The following is a 19,896-nucleotide window of genomic DNA, read 5'->3' on the forward strand; positions in this document are numbered from 1 at the left end:
GTGTGCAGACTCAAGAAAGCTCTCTATGGGCTTAAACAAGCTCCCAGGGCCTGGTATGAAAGAATTGACACCTATCGCTCAGGACTAGGCTTCTCTAAAAATGATGCAAATCCTAATCTCTACTACAAAAGAAATAAAGGTGATATGTTAATGTTGATTTTATATGTTGATGACTTATTAATCACAGGAAATGATCATCTTATAGATCAATGCAAGAAAGTTCTATCCAAAGAATTTGATATGGACTTAGGACTCCTTCATTACTTCCTAGGATTGGAAGTATGGCAGAATTCTGACAACATTATACTAAACCAAGGAAAGTATACCTTGGATACATTGAAGAGATTCGGAATGCTAAACTGTAGGTCCATGGCCTCTCCTATGGAAACCAATTACATAAACTTAAAGAAGCAATAGCAGAGTCACAACCCACTAACTCTACTCAATACAAACAGATGATTGGGTCCCTGATGTACCTGGTGAATACAAGGCCAGATATCTGTTATGTAGTTAATGCCTTAAGCCAGTTCATGTGTGAACCTAAGGAGATACAGCTAGTTGCAGTAAAGCACATCATGAGATACCTACAAGGTACTCTAAACCTTGGTCTCAAATATGAAAAAGTTGACATAAATCTACATGGATTTACAGATTCAGATTGGGCTGGAAGTGTAACTGACAGAAAAAGCACCTTAGGGTGTTGCTTCAGTCTGGGTTCAGCCATGATATCTTGGATCAGCAGGAAACAGTCCTCTGTAGCTCAAAGATCCACCGAGGCAGAATACATTGCAACTTCTATGGCTGCTCGAGAGGCAGTATGGCTTAGAAAGTTGCTTGTGGGGTTGTTTGGAGAACCTATGAAACCCACTATTATACAGTGTGACAATCAAAGCTGCATAAAACTTTCAGTTAACCCAGTGTTCCATGACAGATCCAAGCATATTGAGATCCCATACCACTATGTGCGAGATATGGTAGACAGAATTGTAATTCAATTAGAATATGTTTGTACAGGAGATCAAAGGGCAGATATTCTGACCAAACCTCTTTCCAGAGTGAAGGTTGATCACTTCAGAAAAGGTTTAGGTATGATAGAAAGGTAATTTGCTTTGTAATCTGTATTTACATATCAATAAGATGTTTAATGTGTAAACTTCTTTGTCATGATAGGACATTTTGGATTTTTATCTCCTGAGTTCATATCTAAGAGGTGACGATATCTCAAGATAATGAACACTTGTATGGAGACATTATAAGGTGACGATCTTATAATGTCCAAACCAGTTATCATGTTGGATCTCTGGTGTATCATGGATGAGCCATGATTGTGTTGTGGTAAAGCATTTATATGAAATGTTAGTGCACCTACCACAACTTGGATAAAGATGAGAATTGAATATTTTCTCATATAATTATCCTTAAGTATTGCGTGCTTAGGCAATATTGATATCACGTGTTAAGGTGATATCCTGTCATCACAAGATTGATGTGATAGACACTTTGTATCACGTGTTTAGGCTATACTTCATATCATGTGATTAGGGGATATGATCTCCTAGAAGGTTAGATTGTGTAAAAGAATGCTAACTATCATTTGAATTGTGATGCTTGATACACTGCTCTCATTTATCTTACCTAGCTAAGAGGGAGTGTTAATGCATAGTAGCTTCGGTAAGATAAATGATTGAATGAGAGATAAATGAAGTCTCTCATTCAATCATTTATCATATCGATAATTATGATGAATAACTTCAAGCCCTCATTTGATAAACCATTCTTTATTTGTATATGATCAATCAAATTAGTTCGATCAAAATGCTTAACTGTCAATTATCATTCTATAGCATAGAATCCCGATTTAATATCGGTTACACTATTTGTGTTCACCAATTATTAAATCAGGTTAACCATTGCAATCCGAGTTAATTCGGTTAACTCATTTAATGATAAAACAAACAATTATCGGGTAGACCAAACATCGATTAGTATCGATGTTAACTTATGTTTGCACCGATTGATATCCGGTGGTAGAATAAATATACACCGATTGTTATCGGGTGTTAAGGCAAGCATTCACCGATTGGCATACACCGATTGTTATTGGGCATTAATATAAGCATACACCGTTTGGTAAATAAACGCCATGTATTATTATTATAGCGAAGGGGCACGATCAAGTAATGTCTTGATCGGCCATGTCTAAAAGACAAGGCTGGTCAAGGCATTGCTTGACCCTACCCAGTCTGCTATATATATATCAAATGGTATTTGTGAGAAAGGACATCGAAATTCATAGATGCTCCTCTCACCTGCCATACAAAAGAAGATAGTCAGATTTATATTTTAAATCAGTAATACATAGAACAAGATAATATCAAATAGAATATAACTTGCATATTGAATGTAAATTGAACATCATTTACAGTCTGCATGTCTTTTAGCCATGAAGGCGTAAAAGGCAAACTCTTTCTGCTCTGTGTGCTCAGCAACATTGGCTTTAGGCTGAGACCCTCCCTGCTTCCATTGTTCGGAAGCTATGCGATTGCGACAATCCTTAATCATATGACCATATTTGTGACAATAATTGCATTGAACCTTTTTCTTCTTCGAACCTTCCTGTGACTGACTAGAGCCCTTCTACTAAGATGACTGAGATTTGCCTTTATCCTTGTGAAAGGATTTGGCGACAAAGGCTTTCTCTGAGGAGGATGAAGTGGCACTGCTACCAAACTGTTGTTTCCAACGATTCTACTGTAGGAGTTTGGTGCACAACTCTGGAAATTTCAAATCAACATTCGTAGACGTAATGTTTTGAGTCTCTATGAAGTGCTCGTAGGATTTTGGTAGACTCTTCAGGGTTATTACTACCATATCATCTTCCTCCATTTTTCAACCAATAGCTTCGAGCTGATCTCGAATGTCCTTAATCTTTGTGAGATGCTCCTGTAAGGACATACGTTCATTCATCATTATGGAGAACAACTAGTTCTTCAAAAAGAACGCTCGACTTTTATCAGATGTCTCATGCAACTCCTTCGGATGCTTCCAAATTTCTGAGGTTGACTTGCCAGAACGAATTTGAGGTAGTTGGTCATCTATGATAGAGAGCTTAAGAAGCATGACAACTTCTCGATTGTGATCATCAAATTTGTCCTAATCGGATCCAACTGCGGAAGGACGAGATTCTTTTCCCAAAACCAAATCATCAAGGCGGCAATATTCGAAAATAGTCAGCATGCGTTGCTTCCGAGTGTTATAATTCTTGCCATTAAATCATTGACTGCCTTCCAACATAAAGTTGGTCAATGACGCCATCTTGCACTTTTCCCAATGCATGGAAAATGAGAAAATCTAAAATGGCGTGAATCTGAAACAAAGGCAGAATCAGGTACAGACTTCGTAAAAGACGAAGTACGGCTAGCACGGATTTTGAGAAAAAAATTACGATCATTGGTTATGATCATTATAAAGAATTACAATAACAATGTTTCTAAAAGAAACAATCGTAAAAAACATAAAGAAACTAAATTTACAATATTTACATAATAGACCATTAAATAACAATAAAGAATATTATTCTAATAAAGATTGCTTCTCTTAGGAACATAGAAAAATCATTTACATTGTTGAACCAAGAAGAGATAAATCAGAAAGGTTCACTTTTGTTGGACAATTTGTGAGATTTTCAAAAACAGTCTTCAAACAAGGATGGAGTTGGCCTTGAAGAAAGTCAAAGCTCGGAGGTAGATCAGTAGACATCTAATGGTGAGAGCTCAAGGATTTCATCATCAAAAACCAGAAATAATGCTTTCAGGCAACCTTTTAGTGCTAGACAAGCGTACTTAACCAAATTTAATTATTCATTCTTTCATCGTTACTATTTTGCTTGTTACTATTTTGGACACAAGGCAGCAAATTGTAGGGTATCTTTTAGAAATAATTTCAGTTTTGCAAACAAGAACTCTTTTTCTCCTTTGAGAAATTATAACTATGTTTGCTATAAATGTAATAACATTGGGCATAGTGCAAGATTTTGTAAGATTGACAGGGCAAATTTCTCAAAGAAAGATAATGAGAGCAAGGCCAAGGAAACCAAAGTTTGGAGGAAGAAAGAGAAAGAGGTTGAAACAAAGTCTCTGATTGTGCAAACAACTTTTCTCGCACAAAGTGAAAAAGACATTTAGTATGTAGATAGTGGTTGTTCTAGACATATGACTAGAGATGAGAATAAGATCTTAACTCTCGAGAAGTCAAATGGTGGCAAAGTAAGATTCGGTGGAAACTCATCCACTAATGTTGCTGGTAAATGTACTCTCATGTTGAATGATGGAAAGACTAGACTTGAGAATGTGTTGTTTGTAGAAGGCTTGAAACATAATTTGCTTAGTGTTAGTCAATTGTGTGATCAAGGTCACAGTTTAACCTTCAGTTCTAACAATTACAAGATTAGTAAAGATGGAATTTATATTGTTGAAGCTAGTAGGGCAGTGAATAATTTATACATTCTTGAGGATGCTAAAAGTGAAACTTGTTACATAAGTCTACTTGATGAATCTTGGTCGTGGCACAGGAGACTTGGTCATATAAATTTTGACAGCCTTGTTCAGATCAGCAAGAAGTGGTGAGAGACTTGCCAAAACTAACTAAACCATCTGCCAGAGTGTGTAAAGACTGTCAATTGGGTAAACAAACTCATAGGAGTTTTGAAGCAAAGGAGTACTCAAGCACAATGCCTCTAGAACTGGTTCACACTCATTTGTGCAAACCAACAAGGGTTGCAAGCATGCAAGGTGAGAGATAATTTATGTTATTAATTGACAACTACTCACGTATGACTTGGGTGGCCTTTTTGAAGGAAAGATTTGAAGCCTTGGACAAGTTCAAAACTTTCAAAGCTTTGGTTGAAAATGAGAAGGGATTGAAGATAAAATGCCTGGGATCAAACAATGGAGGTGAGTTTACCTCTAACGACTTTATGAGTTTTTGTGAGAAGTATGGTATTAGGAGACAATTTTCAGCTGCTAGACACCTCAACCGAATGGGGTGGTTGAGAGGAAAAATAGGTCAGTTCAAGAGATGGCTAGAAGTATGATGAACGAATCTAAAGTAAGTGATTGCTTTTGGAAAGAAGTAGTTCATACAACTGTCTATATTCAGAACAAAAAGTTGGTCAGGGCAAAACATAACAAGTCACCATATGAATTATGGAATGGTAAGGCAACAACTATTAAATATTTTAAGATCTTTGGCAGCCCTTGTTATATTAAGAGAATTGAAGATAACTTAGGCAAACTTGATCCTAGAGCAGATGAGGGTATTTTCCTAGGATATTCCTCTAAAAGTAAAGCCTATAAATGTTTCAATAAGAGGTTAAATAAGATAGTTGAAAGCACTAATGTGAAAATTCATGAGACTACTAACTTCTCTAAGAAATTGCAAAGTTGTGATGATAGCTTGCAAAATGATCAAGTTGAAAGTGTTGATCAACAAACTTCTACCAATACACAAGCTGGGACAGCTAGTAACAATGCTGGTAATACCCCTGAAACCAATCAGAATGAAGGTGTTGGTACACATTTTGAAGGAGGAACAGTAGATGCATCAGCTGGTTCTACAACTTCATATGACAGAAACAAAACTACAATCTCAAGACTACATCAAGATTTGTTGAAAAGAACCATCCTATTAATCAGATTATGCAAGAGGACAAACCTAGAGCATCAACAAGGAATATTAATTACTATGAAGATGATGATATTTCACTGTTGTCGATGATTGAACCAAAGACTTTTGAGGAGGCAACAAAAAATAAATCTTGGGTTGAAGCCATGAAAAAAGAGATAAATGAGATCTGTAAGAGTGAAACTTGGGAACTTGTCCCGAGGCCTATGAACAAGAATGTGATTGGCAAAAAGTGGATCTTCAAGAACAAATTGAATGAGGATGGCCAAGTGTTGAGAAACAAGGCAAGGTTAGTGTGTAAGGGTTATGCTCAAGTTGAAGGAATAGATTTTGATGAAACCTTTGCGCCAGTTGCTAGATTAGAGGCAATTAGAATGTTTTTAGCTTTTGCCTTTTTTAAAGGATTTATAGTTTTTCAAATGGATGTTAAATCTGTCTTTTTAAATGGTGATTTAAATGAAGAGGTATATAGAGAACAGCCTGATGGTTTTGTTTTATTAGAGAATCAAGACTATGTGTGCAAGTTGAAGAAAGCACTTTATGGCCTCGAACAAGCACCCCATGCTTGGTATAACAAACTAAATAGTTATTTGATTCAGCAGGGGTTTAGAAGAGGCATTGCTAACAACTTATATATCAAAGAGGAAGGTAGACATATGCTGATTGTGGTTGTTTATGTTGATGATTTAATGTTTGGAAGTGATTGTGTGCAAATGTGTTAAGTTTTTGCAAATAATATGAAGATGGAGTTTGAAATGTCAATGTTGGGAAAGCTGTCACTTTTTCTTGGGCTGAAAATTCATCAATCTAAGGAAGATATATTTATTTCCCAGACTAAATATATTAGAGAAATGTTGAAGAGGTTCAAAATGGAAGATTGTACTCCTGTTAGTACTCCTATAGTCACTGGTTGTAAACTCAGTAAGGATGATGAATCATCAGATACTAATCAAACTCTTTACAAGTCTATGATAGGTAGTTTGGTGTATGTTACAACTACTAGGCTTGATATAATGCAGGTTGTAGGATATGTTGCAAGATTTCAGGCTGCCCCTAAGAAGACACATGTTCATGCAGTCAAAAGAATTTTCAAGTATCTTAAAGGTACTGTAGAGTATGGCCTTTGGTATCCACGTAGAAATGATTTCTTACTTACAGCATACACAAATGTAAATCGGGGTGGCTTAGTTGATGATAGGAAGAGCACAAGTGGAGGTGCCTTCTTCCTTGGGAAGTGTTTGGTTTCAGGCATAGTAAAAAGCAAGCTTCTATTTCTCTCTCTACAGCTGAAGCGGAATATATTGCAGCAATGTCCTATTGCCCACAAATTATTTGGATGAAGCAAACTTTGAAAGACTTCAAGGTAGATTTCAATCATCCCATTTCTATTTCATGTGATAACAAGAGTGCTATTAAGTTATCTAAAAATCTTGTTTTGCATTCTAGAACTAAACACATTCCAATAAAGTATCATTTCTTGCGTGAACAAGTCAATGATCAGCAGGTAAAGCTTGAACATGTTTCTACTAAAGATCAGATTGCAAATCTTTTCACTAAGCCCTTGCCTAGAGATACTTTTGAAAGGTTAAGACAACAGTTAGGAGTGGTTTCAATCCATCATTGAAGGGTTGTATTACTCAGGGGGAGTATATATTGTATTTTTTATACCCCTATTCAAAGTTTGTGGTTTTGTTTGTGAATTTGTATCGGTTTTTGGTTGATTCCAGCTTGCCAGTTGTGTATCAGTCATTGATGTCAAAGGGGGAGCAGGTTTTCAGGGGAAGTCATATCTTCTTGGTTTCAGGAGGTTGCAAGTTGGAGATGATGTTGCCATCAAGGACAAACGGGGAGAGTTTGTTGAAATATTTGTCATTCATGTCAAATTTTGAAGCTACCTGTGTGTATATTGGAGTTGTTTCTGTGTGTGCCTTCTCTAGTCAACTTAGTGCTTATTTGGCAAATATGTCTGCTGCTCAGTTAGACTTTAAGCCATGTTAGCCACATCATCAAATCTTATGAGTCTAGTGAGGCTCATTTCCTTCCTCAATATTTGATTTCGTTTAAGGAAATGAACTTCTTTTAAGGCAAATGTGATGAAATTTAAGAGGCATGTCAAGCTTCAATTTTCATAATCGAATTTCTTTATTCTGGAATTTTTTTTTGGAATCGAATTTATTAAGTCAGTCTTGTTGTTCGTTTTTTTTAGTGACTGCAAGCTGGATGTTGATAGTGGGAGAAAGACGTGGGAGTAAATTTTCTGCAGTTATTATTATGTGCACCATCGTGCTTTCTAGCACTTTTCTGATTTCATTTATGTCTTCCGTTTTTGGCTTTGATTTATTTGGCTTGTCCTCTGAAGCCGCAACCTTTCTTCCGGGAGTTGTATATTTGTCTCTGCGTATTGGAATAGAGAATGTCTTTTGGTGGTGCTGCAATAATTTTCTGGAATCTATCATCTAGTGCCGGTATTATTTTTGGAACGAATTTTTTTTGAGTGGCGTATGCTCATTCTTTGGTAGACGTTTTGAAAGTGTCTTATTGGGAGACGTGTTGGAGGGAAGCATAAAAATAGCTGTGTGGAATAAGGAGGCTGCCGGAAATTTTCTTACTGATTTTCAAAATCATTTTTAAAATTGTTTTTGCGGGAATTCAAATGGGTGAAGATTTGATAAAAGGATTTTCTGTTGTTGCACACCGTAAGGGGAATCGTGTGCATTTAAGGAGAAGAGTTGTGACTATATGTTGTCGTCTGGGCATAACATACATTCTCTTGAAAAAATTTGGTGTATATCAAGCCTTTTAGAGGAATCTTCAGTTTTTGAAAGGGGATTTATTACGAATTCCTTTTTTGTGTGTGGTGCGAATTTTAATGGAGTTGAGCTATACTGACAAAAATATGACAAGGTGTCTCAGGGATGTTGTTGCACGACTATCTCTTGTTTAAGAAAGTTTGAGATGCTAGAGAGTGAAGTTTTTATATATTACAGAGATTGTTGAGTTAATGTAATATTGGACTGTTCAGCAGGGTTGTGCAGAGCGTATAGATTCAGAGGCATGTGTTATGTTGTGACTTCAAATTATAGTGGTTAATAATCCTATTTTTGGGGAGATTGAAAATCATTTCTGAAGCTTTGAATCTGAATGTATTATGAACTTAAATTTGAACGACATTCTTAAAGACTTGGGGCCGGTGCCTTGTTTGATGAAGTGGGTGCTTCATCATTGTTGACTTCTCTATTTGGAGAGTTGGTGCTCTCAGAAAACTTGTGTAAACTGAGTTGGTGCCCATTCTCTTTTTCAAAGAATCAGTTCAACCGTGGTTTTTTACCTGAAAGGATTTTCCACATGATAAATATTGGTGTCTCTTATCTTCATGCACTCCTATTTTTTTAATTTTCAGTTTAAATGAGTGATTTTTAGATTGAAATGCTCAATTACTGATTCAACCCCCCCCCCTCCTCTCAGAAATTGCTGTGTGATCTTCATATACCTATCACGAATTGGAGAAGAGATTTAAAGTATTTGAAAGAATCCTTTGCATTACATTAAAAGAGGGCAGAAGGGCACTCAAATGGATTAAGTGGATGTCCTACTTCACCCACACCTAATGAACCCCCAATCGGAACTTTTCATCTCTTGCTTCCATTCCATGTTCACTACTATCACTGTTCTTGCCCATACTGTTATCTTAAAAAAAATGGAATGCAAATGCAAACTAAAAATAGAAAAACAATATATCAAAACTTTTAATCCTTGAAACTTTTTAAATGAAAAATTAACATACACACTTACCTTTGCTACTATCCTACTGGATGCTCACTACGTTGCCTGCTCTTCAAACAATCAACAATTTTTTTTTCAACTCTGCCACTGCAATTTTTTTTAATGTGAAAATGTGGTTTGCAATGGACAAGAGGTTATGTTTTATGCATTTAGGGCTCGGTGTGGCACAAGGGCCCACAGCACAAGTCATTTTTTAGTTTTCATTTATAACATTTTTTTTTGCTTTTTCAGAGGGAGAACACAATGATCAAGGGACCTCATTGGCGTCCTTAACTGTGACAAGAATGGCCAACCATCCCCTATGTTTATGGGTCATTTTTTACAAGGTTTTTGGACATTTCCTAGTAGACTCAAGGGTTAATGGACGGCGATTGGACATTTTTGAGGTGTCCCCACATCCTTGGAATCTCCCAAAAAATGAGGCCACCAGCAAAAGGCAAGAGACACATCCCCATGTATTCTTGGTCAAACATTTATGAACAGACATGTAAACTTTGGTATGAAGGATGAAAAGAGAAGATCAAGCAAACATACTATCATCACCAAATGTCAACCCTAATGCACCTGAACTTCTTAAGTAAAAAGTCACTAAAGAGACAAGATTCAAAATATAGTTCAGACAATGACTAAGATACTATGAAGCATACTTCACAAATCCTACAAGTACTCAGATTTTTTTACCAAATGAGTATTTGGAAGTTTGGTTCATGAGTCTGCAGAGATGATTTTCCAGTGAGAATTTGCTGGGTTTTTTGGCGAGTACTCACAAAAACTCAATGAATCTACGAGGTAGGAATTTCTTCTCTTTTTTCTTTGCATTTAAATTTGTTAAATAAAACACAACGATTTGTCAAAAATTGGTCAAAAATTGCCAAACATGTTGAATGGCAAAATATTTGCCGAAAGTATTTATGTCCCAAAATACTATCTTAGACTTGCCATCAACTATATAATAAATAATGGATAAACAAAAATGACTTCACATACCAACATGACTTCAAATTGTTAGATTTTTAACTTGCCTAGGTATAAAATTTGTGATGATGATTTTGAAAGACAATCATCATAAATTCATAATAGTTATCAATTAGTAGTTAGCTATTGTATCCAGTTCCACTATCCAGCTGTGCATAATGATGATTTTGTAATCCACATGTATTGAAGAATCAAATTTAATACAAAACAGTTACTCATGGTTTTTAGACTCGTTTGATACATTTTGTAATTGAATTTTGCCAAAACAAAAAATTATGTATTAGAAAATTTTAGTATTTTTTAAGTTATCGAGTTTTTGCCAAGTCAATAATTTTGGGCTTGCCAAGTACTCTCTGAGTTCGAGTCTACGAGCTACACTATGAAGAACCCAAAACTCATCAATGATATGGGAAACAAGTGAGAATGACAATGGCAACTGAAGAATAAGTACATCACAAATGAATTCCTTATCCACAAGGTTCTACATGCAAGATAAATTGATCAATGCAAGACAATTTTAAAACAGTGCGAAAACACACAATGGATTTCAAAGAATTGATTGAATTAATCAGAATGAGCAAAACGCTCATAAATAATACAAGCTATTTACAAGAATAGCAAGTTTCTAAAAAGAAACTGCTGAGAAGATCGAAGACGATCTTTCTATAATAGAATATACACTGAATGAGCATTAATACTAAAATTAACATATTTTAATATTCTATTACCCTCCCTTAATGCTCAATCTATTAACTACACCTATAGACCCCCTGAATTTTACAAATTTATCAGGACCAAGGGGCTTGGTGAAGATGTCTGCTGGCTGCTCCGAGGTAGGAACATACAGCAACTGGATGGATCCGTCTTCAACCAGTTGTCGAATATAGTGACAATGCGTTTCCACATGCTTGGTTCTTTCATGGAAGACTGGATTCTTGGCGAGTTTGAGCACTCCCTGATTATCATAGAACAAGGGAGTAGGACCTGCCTGGGAGACATGCATATCCGCAAGCATTCGCCGAAGCCAAACCGCCTCACAAGATGCCTTAACTGCTCCCCGATACTCTGCTTCTGTCGAGGAGAGAGCCACTGCCTGCTGCTTCTTACTAGTCCATGTGACAGCACCAGATCCCAAACTAAACACATACCCTGCTGTAGACTTACGGTCATCAACCGAACCTGCCCAGTCAGAATCTGTGTAACCACTGAGTATAGGATCAGAACTCCGAGTGTACAGAAGTCCATAATCAGAAGTGCCACTCACATAACGCAGCACACGCTTCGCTGCTAACCAATGATCAGCCTTGGGAGCTGTCATGAAGCGTGAAATGTAGCTCACTGCAAAACTGATGTCAGGTCTAGTAGCAGTAAGATAGATGAGGCTGCCCACTAGTTGCCTGAACAGAGATTCATCCACAACTGGTGAGGATGACTGAGCTGAAAGTTTGAGCCCGGGTTCCATAGGAGTAGAGGCAGGTTTGCAATCCTGCTTTCTGAACCTGTCCACAAGACTTCTGGCATACTTGGACTGAGAGAGAAAGATACTGGTCTCAGTCTGCCAGACTTCAACTCCTAAGCAGTAATGTAGAAGTCCCAAATCTGTCATATCAAAAGTGCGGCACAAATCCTGTTTGATCCCAGTGATCAACTGTGCTGAACTGCCAGTAATGATTAAGTCATCCACATAGACAACCACAAACAGAATATCATTACTAGTATGCTTGATATACAGGTTTGCATCAGATGGACTCCGCTGAAAGCCATGATCTGTCAGGTACTTATCAATTTTCATGTACCAAGCCCGAGGAGCTTGTTTCAGACCATAGAGTGCTTTGACTAGTCTACAGACCTTCTGTTCTTGACCAGCAACCTTGAATCCTGGGGGTTGCGTCATGTAGACTTCTTCCTGTAAGTCACCATTCAAAAAGGCACTCTTGACGTCCATCTGATGGACTTTCCAACTGAACTGGGCTGCCAAAGCAAGAACGAGCCGTATGGTACTCATTTTGGCTGTAGGAGCAAAAGTCTCCTCATAGTCAATGCCTTCTTTCTGTGAGAACCCACGAGCAACAAGACGAGCCTTATACTTGTCTAGGGTTCCATCAGCTTTGTATTTTACTTTGTACACCCATTTGCAGCTAATGGGCTTCTTCCCTGCAGGAAGATCAGAAAGGGCCCAAGTGTGATTCTTCTGAAGACTCTGGAACTCAGCTTCCATAGCCTGTTCCCACTCAGGTATCCCTTTAGCCTCTGAATATGTCTGAGGTTCAAAAACACTGTGTATGTTAGCCATGAGAGCAAAATTGACTGTATGCTGCTGTTTGCTCTTATTACGGGAGGTTCTACCCTCAATGAGCTCAGTATCCCTGAGATCACCAATGGTCTTGGCCCACCATTTAGGCCGGAGAGTAGAAGTGCTAACATCTGGAGGAGCTGGAAGAGGCTCAGGATCAGGAACAGGAGCAGCAAGAGGAGGATTATTCTCCGGAGGGAACTCAGGTAGTGCATCATCGAAAATAGATTCTGCATCATCCCTCCCATCAGGCGAACCTAATGGAATAAGAACACTGTGAGACTGATCCTCAGAATTCTGCTCAGAAGAAGGGGACTGAAAGAATCCTCTGTCTTCATCAAATACAACATCACGACTGAAGATAAGACGTTCAGTGTCTATATCTATCAGTCTGTAGGCCTTATGGTGATCACCGTATCCTGTCATCATAAGTTTCTGACTTTTGGAATCCAACTTGGAGCGCTTAGCATCTGGAATCCAAACATAGGCAACAGAGCCAAAAACCTTCAGGTGGCTGATCTGAGGCTTCCGACCAGACCAAACCTCTTCTGGAGTCTTCCCCTTAACAGCCTGAGTAGGAGAGCGGTTAAGAAGGTAGACAGCAGTAAATACTGCTTCAGCCTAATACTTATTCGGAACACTCCTGTGTTGTAACATAGAACGAGCCATCTCAACAACCGTACGATTGCGACGCTCGACAACACTGTTTTGCTGAGGAGTGTAGGGTGTAGTCAACTGGCGTTTGATGCCATGGGTATCACAGAAGTTGGAGAATGCAGAGGAACAAAATTCCCCCCCGTTATCTGTCCTAAGAGTAATGATACTATGTCCAGACTCTTTTTCAACAAAGGACTTAAACTTCTGAAAGATACTAAATACAGCTGATTTATGTTTAAGAAAGTAAACCCACATCTTTCTACTAAAATCATCTACAATAAGCAAAAAATATTTGCAACCAGTAACAGAAGATGTATTCATAGGACCACAAATGTCAGCATGAAGTAATTGAAGTACCTTAGATGCGCGCCAAGACTTTCCATGTGGGAATGAAGTCCGATGCTGTTTGCCAGCTTGACAGGCGCCACATACTCCAAGATGCTGAGTCTGAATATCAGGTAACCCTAAAACAAGTCCCTCCCGAGACAGCTGAGAGAGATACTGAATGTTGAGATGTCCATATCTCTGATGCCACAAAGTGCTAAGAGGAGAAACACGAGCTGCCAGAGCCACTTCAGGAGAATCACCAGTGTCAAGAAGCCTATATAGGCCATGATCCTCTAGACCAACAGCAACAGTAAGACGAGTCTCCCGATCAATGATGGAGCACTTGTGAGCACTGAACACCACATCTAGTTGAGGAGAATTCCTCATAATCTGGCTGACAGAGAGCAGATTAAGTTCCATTCCAGGAACATAATACACATTCAGAAAAAGGAGAGTCCTGCCTCCAGACTGTATCTGAACAGTGCCTCTGCCAACAACTGTATACTCCTCACCTCCGCCAAATACAACAGAATCACTGAAAGGTGAGAAGTCTGTAAACCAGTCACGCCGATGAGAAAAGTGATGTGATGCACCAGAGTCGATGTACCAAGCAGAAGACCTGGCATGATCTGAAGACCTCTTAGCCATAAAAGCATAAAAGGCGGACTCCTTCTGCTCGGAATGTTCCGCAACATGCGCCTTCTGGTGTGACCCTCCCTGCTTCTTTTGTTCAGAAGCGAGCCTCTGACGACAATCTTTCTTCATATGGCCGTACTTGTGACAGTAATTGCACTGCACATTTTTCTTCTTAGCTCCATCCTGTGTCTGAGAAGAGCCTTTCTGCTGAGAAGACTGAGAGGACTGAAATTTGCCTTTATCCTTCTGAAAGGATTGAGCTGTGAAGGCATTTTCCGAGGAGGCTGATGTAGTACCACTACCAAATTGCTGTTTCCAGCGATCCTGCTGGAGAAGTTTGGTGCATAGTTCTGAAAACTTCAGATCAACATTAGTGGAAGTAATATTGAGGGTTTCAATGAAGTGTTCATACGATTTCGGAAGACTTTTTAAAGTGATTACAACCATGTCTTCTTCCTCCATAGTCCGACCAATAGCTTCGAGTTGATCTCGAATGTCCTTAATCCTCGTGAGGTGCTCCTGTAAGGACATACGTTCGTCCATCATAATGGAGAACAACTGATTCTTCAGAAAGAATGCTCGGCTCTTGTCGGATGTCTCATGCAATTCCTTCAGATGCTTCCAAATGTCAGAAGCTGTCTTGCCGGAAGGAATCTGCGGTAACTGATCATCAGTTACTGAGAGTTTGAGAAGCATGACTGCCTCCCGATTGCGTTCATCAAACTTATCTTGATCTGCACCAGGTGTACCAGGACTGAGTTCTTTGCCCAAAACAAGCTGGTCAAGACGCCTATATTCAAAAATGGTCAACATACGCTGTTTCCAGATGTTGTAGTTGTGACCATTAAAGCGTTGACTGCCTTCTAACATCAGATTGGTTAGAGAAGCCATTTGCACGTTTCCCAAGAAAAATTCCTGGCTGACCCAGAAAAATCCAACAACCCAGAAAAGTGTGCAAAAAACCCAGAAGGATTCTCCTGTCAGAATCTGGATTCGCGGGCTCGAAAATCGAGGCACGAAAATCGAGGCACCCAGAAAAAATGGACAACAACCCAGATGAGAGTTTGAAAAACCCACCACGAATCTGCAAGAAAAACTGAACTTCGATAAAAACTGGAGGTAAGAACTTCAATCAAAGTTTGCAGAGGTCGGCGCCATTGTTTGCAGACAGAAAATGACGCAGAAAATGACGAGTTGCAGGTGGCGCCGCTGGAGGTGACGACGCCGAAGCCTGCAGACGTGTTCAGATCGCGACGCGAACAGATCACGGAGCGCGCGGGTTGCTGGTCGCCGAACAGGTCACGGGAACAGGCGCGGGTGGCGTTGCAGGCGGAGGTCGCGACGCCGAGAGCAGAAACGAGCCCAGGGTTTGCACAGAGCCGCGGACACCACCAGGGACGAAGGTTGCAGACGGAACGCCAAAAAACTACGGCCCTGCGCGAACACAGGTCGCGGTAAAACACGACGCCAAAAAAAACCGACGATTCCGCCCAGAAGCCGAAAAAAACTTTGATAAATTTTTCCAACAAAATAATTTCGAAAATTTCCACTAATTGGAAATTAGGATTAAAAAAAATTTCGAAAAAATTCCTGTAGCTCTGATACCATAAAACAGTGCGAAAACACGCAATGGATTTCAAAGAATTGATTGAATTAATCAGAATGAGCAAAACGCTCATAAATAATACAAGCTATTTACAAGAATAGCAAGTTTCTAAAAAGAAACTGCTGAGAAGATCAAAGACGATCTTTCTATAATAGAATATACACTGAATGAGCATTAATACTAAAATTAACATATTTTAATATTCTATTAAATTTCTCTATGAAACATGATATGTTAAATTATTTCTCAGCTTATTGCCATGGAGTTGAAAATCATGATGCCCCAATTTACTTCTATTTCTTAGTTTTCCTTTGTGACACGAAAACAAATAACTGACAACATAATTTCTTTATATGAAATTTTATACTCTAGAATTTCAAAAAGGACTAGGTGTCATGATCAAATTAGATACATAAAGACCCTTGGACAAATGCAAACAGAATTCTAAGGTCAGATCACTAGCGCCTTTGGATTCAGCAATTGACTGGTGGAATGGGTTTATTGCCAAATAAAATCTCCAAACAACTCCTTTTCAATTGATGAAATCATAAATCAGCTTTTTTTCCTCAAGATAACTTCAACAATGAGACCATTTAAGTCCTACCTATTCATCTTTATAGGAAGTATGCTTTGCCAAAGATGCACAAGGCCAAAACCAGGGTTGTGATACATTGGCTTCTAGTTGTAACTGTGGGACTTTGTTTCAAAATTTTCAGTTTGCTGTTTGTAATAACAATACCCAGAAAAATTTTGACCCAACTTGCAATTTTCACAATTATTGTCATATAGTCATTTCATCAGATAGTTTGCATTCAATATTGTGTCAACATATCACAAATAGTTACAACAGAATTAACTTTCTCATCTTCAAATGCTGAAAACAACATTTCTTTAACAAAATTACTGAATGATATATGCACTAGTAAACAAATGATAAATATATGAATAACTGTTGCAAACTATTACACTCAGAAATTCCAAGCAGAACTGTTGACACTAATAAAATACAAATATTCATCATTTTTATTGCTGACCTCAACTGAAAGATGAATATCAGTCCCAATCAGCAGTCACCACATACTTTTGACCATCCTTGAAGATGTATGGTTCGCATACGATGGTACAGCCCCTTGGTAGAGTGGTGTGGCACCTTCATAAACTGTACAACAGCCAAAAGGAAGTTGCAACTCCTCTTTCTGAGGCTGCGGCAGTCTTAAACAAGCGAATAAAGGCTGCGTTGGATGATAACTAGGCTCAAAAGCCTCCCAAAGAAGTGTGACAACTTAAATTTAATTGATTAAAAATATTCCCTAACCAAGCCTCGAATCAGCCTACGAAAATGAAATAGGCTACAGGGTCCTAGCCAAACACCTAGGTTGAAGAAGGAGCCATTACACTGTTGCCACTCTATTTTTCTCCACTTATAATCTTGTCGTGATTGTACTTGCCATTTCATATTGGGAATCATTTTGAACATTCCATGATCATTGCTTGAGGACAAGCAATCTTGAGTGGGGCGGACTGTAATGTCCCCACTTTGGAATAGAATTTAATAATAAGTTGTATATTGAAGGATTTATATTAGTGAATGATATGGCAAGTACAATCACAACAATTCTATATGTTAGCATTCTAGAATTTCTGTTCATAACCCTACAAAATCAGTAGAAATGAAATTTAGCATTGATTACCTCACTAAAGTGGAAAATAATAACTTCTGCAAGCAGAAGTTCTTACTCATTAGAAATTGAAACTAAGAGAGCAACTGATCTAGTTTGATGCTCGGGACAATATTCCTGTAAGACAAGGAATGTCCCATTATCAGAGTCACCCTTTTCAAGAACAAAATTTATTTTCTGGTGCTCAAAAATGAGTTTGCGTTCACTTGCATGTTTATAATAAGAGTACATAAATAAAAAGAGTATAAACTATAATATTAAAAAGCCATGGAAGAATAGATAGACTTCCAAACTATAGATTTGACTCCACGTTGAAGGTTACTTTACAAGTAGCAAGGGCATGACTTATATGCTTTAGATGGTTGAAGACAACTATTCACACATCTATTTATATTCTTATAAAATACCATACTATTACTCTACAACTCCTCAACCCACTAAAAAAATGGTCCATTTTTTAATGTGGTATAATTTGGCTATGAGATATCTACCTACAAATGTAAACCTTATAAACTTTACAAGATATCCTTAGGGAGTGAAAATCTTGCTTGAAGATATTTCAAGGTTAATTAAAGAAATGTTCATAATACACTTACCTTCTAGGGATCTAATATTGTGTCAATATATAGCAGGACTATATACATAAAAAGCATTCAAGCTTTTAAGAAACGGGATTTTCCTACTCAACAAAAACTCAGCTATGACAGATTCCTTCTATTACAAAGCATCTCTCCGCTTCATACCTCCATATTCCTGCTAGCAAGTTTTTCATCTACAAATAGCAGTTGTCCATTTGTTGAAGATGTTGCTGCCACCCGTGCTCGTCTTCCTTGAATCAAAGCTGAAGCTTGACCACTGAGCAAATCAAACTGATTCTGCAAACGCCTCAATCGTTTTTGCAATTCTAAAGCTTCTGCTCTATATGCTGTCGTCGCTTCCCTGCCATGCAAGCAAAACAAGACAAAAATAATTAATATGTATTAAGACAGAAAGACAGTTAACTGCAAAAAATACACCCAGTCATGATAAAGTTGTGAAAATAATTTAGATTTCAAATTTCTACATCTCTGACAAAGAGCACCTATGCAAAGACAGTTGTACACAAATTTTCATGCAAACTAGTTCATTCAGAATGGTAAAATATAATTGCATCCACATTGGATAAACTAGCTACACTTTCTGAAATCTATGCTACGTCCCCAATCATCTTGGCTTTCTTGTAGAAATATTTGCTTCAGTTTCTGAAATATAAGACTCAAAAAAGTGAAGGTTATCTTGATTTCATCGCTAAAATATTCACCCACCAAACTTGCAATTAACACAGTGCACAGAAACAATATGCACATCAGAAACCAAATCTATGAAATTATTTCTAGGAAATGATTTCAAGAAACATATACCATCATAATCTATGCTTGAGAAAATTACAGGACTGATTTCATTTTTAGTTCAAGTATCAATAACTAGAACTGAGAGTAATAAAGGAATCCTTCTGTTTTACAAATCCACTATCATGCCAGGAGGAAATTTAGTTTTTGACTCAAGGATCAAAACACATCTATGCTTAAAAATAATCGAGGATTAAATTCATGTTTGGTTCAACTATCACTACCTTTTCCTTCCATGGTTGAGAATAATCCAGGATGAATTTCATTTTAGTTCAAGTATCAATAACTATAACTAAAAGTAAATAATGAATCATTCCATTGAGAAAATCCGTTATCATGCCATGAGATAGCTTAGTCTTCGACTAACGGATCAAAACATATCTATGCTTGAAAATTATCAAGAAAATTACTCGAACTTTGGCCTTTTTCAAAACCCAAACCAGATTTACAATTGTCTAACCTCTATTTGGCTATCATTTCATCTAACAACTCAGAACTCTTTTCAAAATTAACTTTTTTATCAGACAACATCTTCAATTGTTTAAGTTCATTCTTCAAAGTTACTACTTCACATTCTAACTTTTAACAATTTTCAGACTTTAACATGAGTTCTTAACTAATTACCTCTTCTTTACCTTCTTCAATCTCAATATTTAGATTGATGATCATCTGGTTTCCCTCTTCAAGTACCTTCTTCTGCTGAGAATTCTCCTTCAATCTCATGATATTTGTTATGTTGTGAAAGCACTCAGTCAGTTCATGTGTCAACCAAAGCAGTTACATATAGTTGCAGCAAAACACATATTGAGATATCTTCGTGGAACAATTAGATATGGCTTAAAGTATAAAGATGTAGATCTAAACTTATAT

The 19,896-nt window shown here is 37.7% G+C and overlaps 1 protein-coding gene across 2 annotated transcripts in view; it reads right to left on the reverse strand.

Moving 5' to 3' along the window:
• Positions 1-19,896, reverse strand: part of LOC131061086 (AUGMIN subunit 3) — a 242,100-nt gene that overhangs the window by 182,923 nt on the left and 39,281 nt on the right. For both annotated transcript variants that reach the window (XM_057994597.2, XM_057994598.2), the window contains exon 4: positions 18,382-18,577. In XM_057994597.2, coding sequence (XP_057850580.2) covers positions 18,382-18,577 — 196 coding nt within the window. The remainder of the gene's footprint in view (positions 1-18,381; positions 18,578-19,896) is intronic.

Source organism: Cryptomeria japonica, chromosome 4 (assembly GCF_030272615.1).
Source record: "Cryptomeria japonica chromosome 4, Sugi_1.0, whole genome shotgun sequence".
Classification (NCBI taxonomy): Eukaryota; Viridiplantae; Streptophyta; class Pinopsida; order Cupressales; family Cupressaceae; genus Cryptomeria; species Cryptomeria japonica.